At 38.7% G+C, this 1074-nt stretch overlaps 1 protein-coding gene across 1 annotated transcript in view; it reads left to right on the top strand.

The window, feature by feature from the left end:
• Positions 1-1074, top strand: part of LOC119588605 (HEAT repeat-containing protein 1-like) — a gene marked incomplete in the record, with an annotated part of 28625 nt that overhangs the window by 14854 nt on the left and 12697 nt on the right. The window contains 1 exon segment of the mRNA XM_037937247.1: positions 226-480. Coding sequence (XP_037793175.1) covers positions 226-480 — 255 coding nt within the window.

Below are 1074 nucleotides of genomic sequence, written 5' to 3'. Positions count from 1 at the left end.
GTATTTCTCTCATTAGCAACAAAGCTTTTGTAGAGCCATAAATGTATATACAAAATTCACAAAAAACAAATCTAGAGTGGACAGAGCATGTCTTAGCACAAGTGGATTAATTTCATAAAATAGTAAAATTTTCCTTTTACTTTATGATCTTTCCTTTGGTTTACTTCAGTGTGTAAACATTCCAGGGTAGTGACACTACATGCTAAAGTAACTTTCTCCCAACAGAGTGTGCTGCTGAATCTTCTGCCACTTGCCAGCAGTATATTTGTAAAGATAGCATCCCTAAAACCTGATGCAAAGTTAGATGTGCCAAGCTCACTTTCTCTCTACTACATTCTGCTGTGCTTCACCCCAACCACTTCAGGGGTTCTTGAGACTGAAGCTGGCTGGGATGTTTTTATAAAAGCTATCAACTGCTCAGCAACAGTGCTGAACCTTCACAAGGAAATCGTGTCTCCTCAGAGCATATTGATGGACCAGGTGAGAATACATTTTTTTTCAGGATTCACTGTCTTTATAGTTTTAACACTGCAAATGTTCTTACTTACTGGTATTACCTATCTTTCTTTTTATCTGCTAGGGACCAAACTTGAGGGATAGAATTTGGTTAAGCCCTTGTCCTTTCAGTACCATTTGTTGGTTGTTCATCTAGTATCCTATTCAACCAATCATCTAATTTTTTTTCAGACACTTTCACACATGTTTCAGTCATGTTTCTAGTATTTTTAAACAATATTAACCCAGTCATGAAGGGAGATGGTGAATGATACCTATCATACCATGGTAGACTACCCCATCACACCAAGAAGGTGTCTTTGTGCCATGTGTGCTCAAACCTGCTTTTAGTTATGCAGACTAATCAGCTGTACTTTTATTTGGTCCTGGCTACATTTGTTGAGGAGCAATAGCCCCATAACTGTAGGCTTTAAGCCTCATTTTAGCCTAATTACCTAAAGAATTGAGAGCAAGGTCATTTTGTTTCCCATGCTTCTGATTTTACCCACAAACAGTTGACTCTGCATGCACCCTGTCTGGGGGCTCCCATTATCATTGGGTTCATTAACCCCTACAATC

This window comes from Penaeus monodon, chromosome 24 (genome assembly GCF_015228065.2).
Source record: "Penaeus monodon isolate SGIC_2016 chromosome 24, NSTDA_Pmon_1, whole genome shotgun sequence".
Classification (NCBI taxonomy): Eukaryota; Metazoa; Arthropoda; class Malacostraca; order Decapoda; family Penaeidae; genus Penaeus; species Penaeus monodon.
The sequence above is the reverse complement of the archived record's forward strand: the minus strand, read 5'-3'. Positions and strand labels throughout refer to the sequence as shown.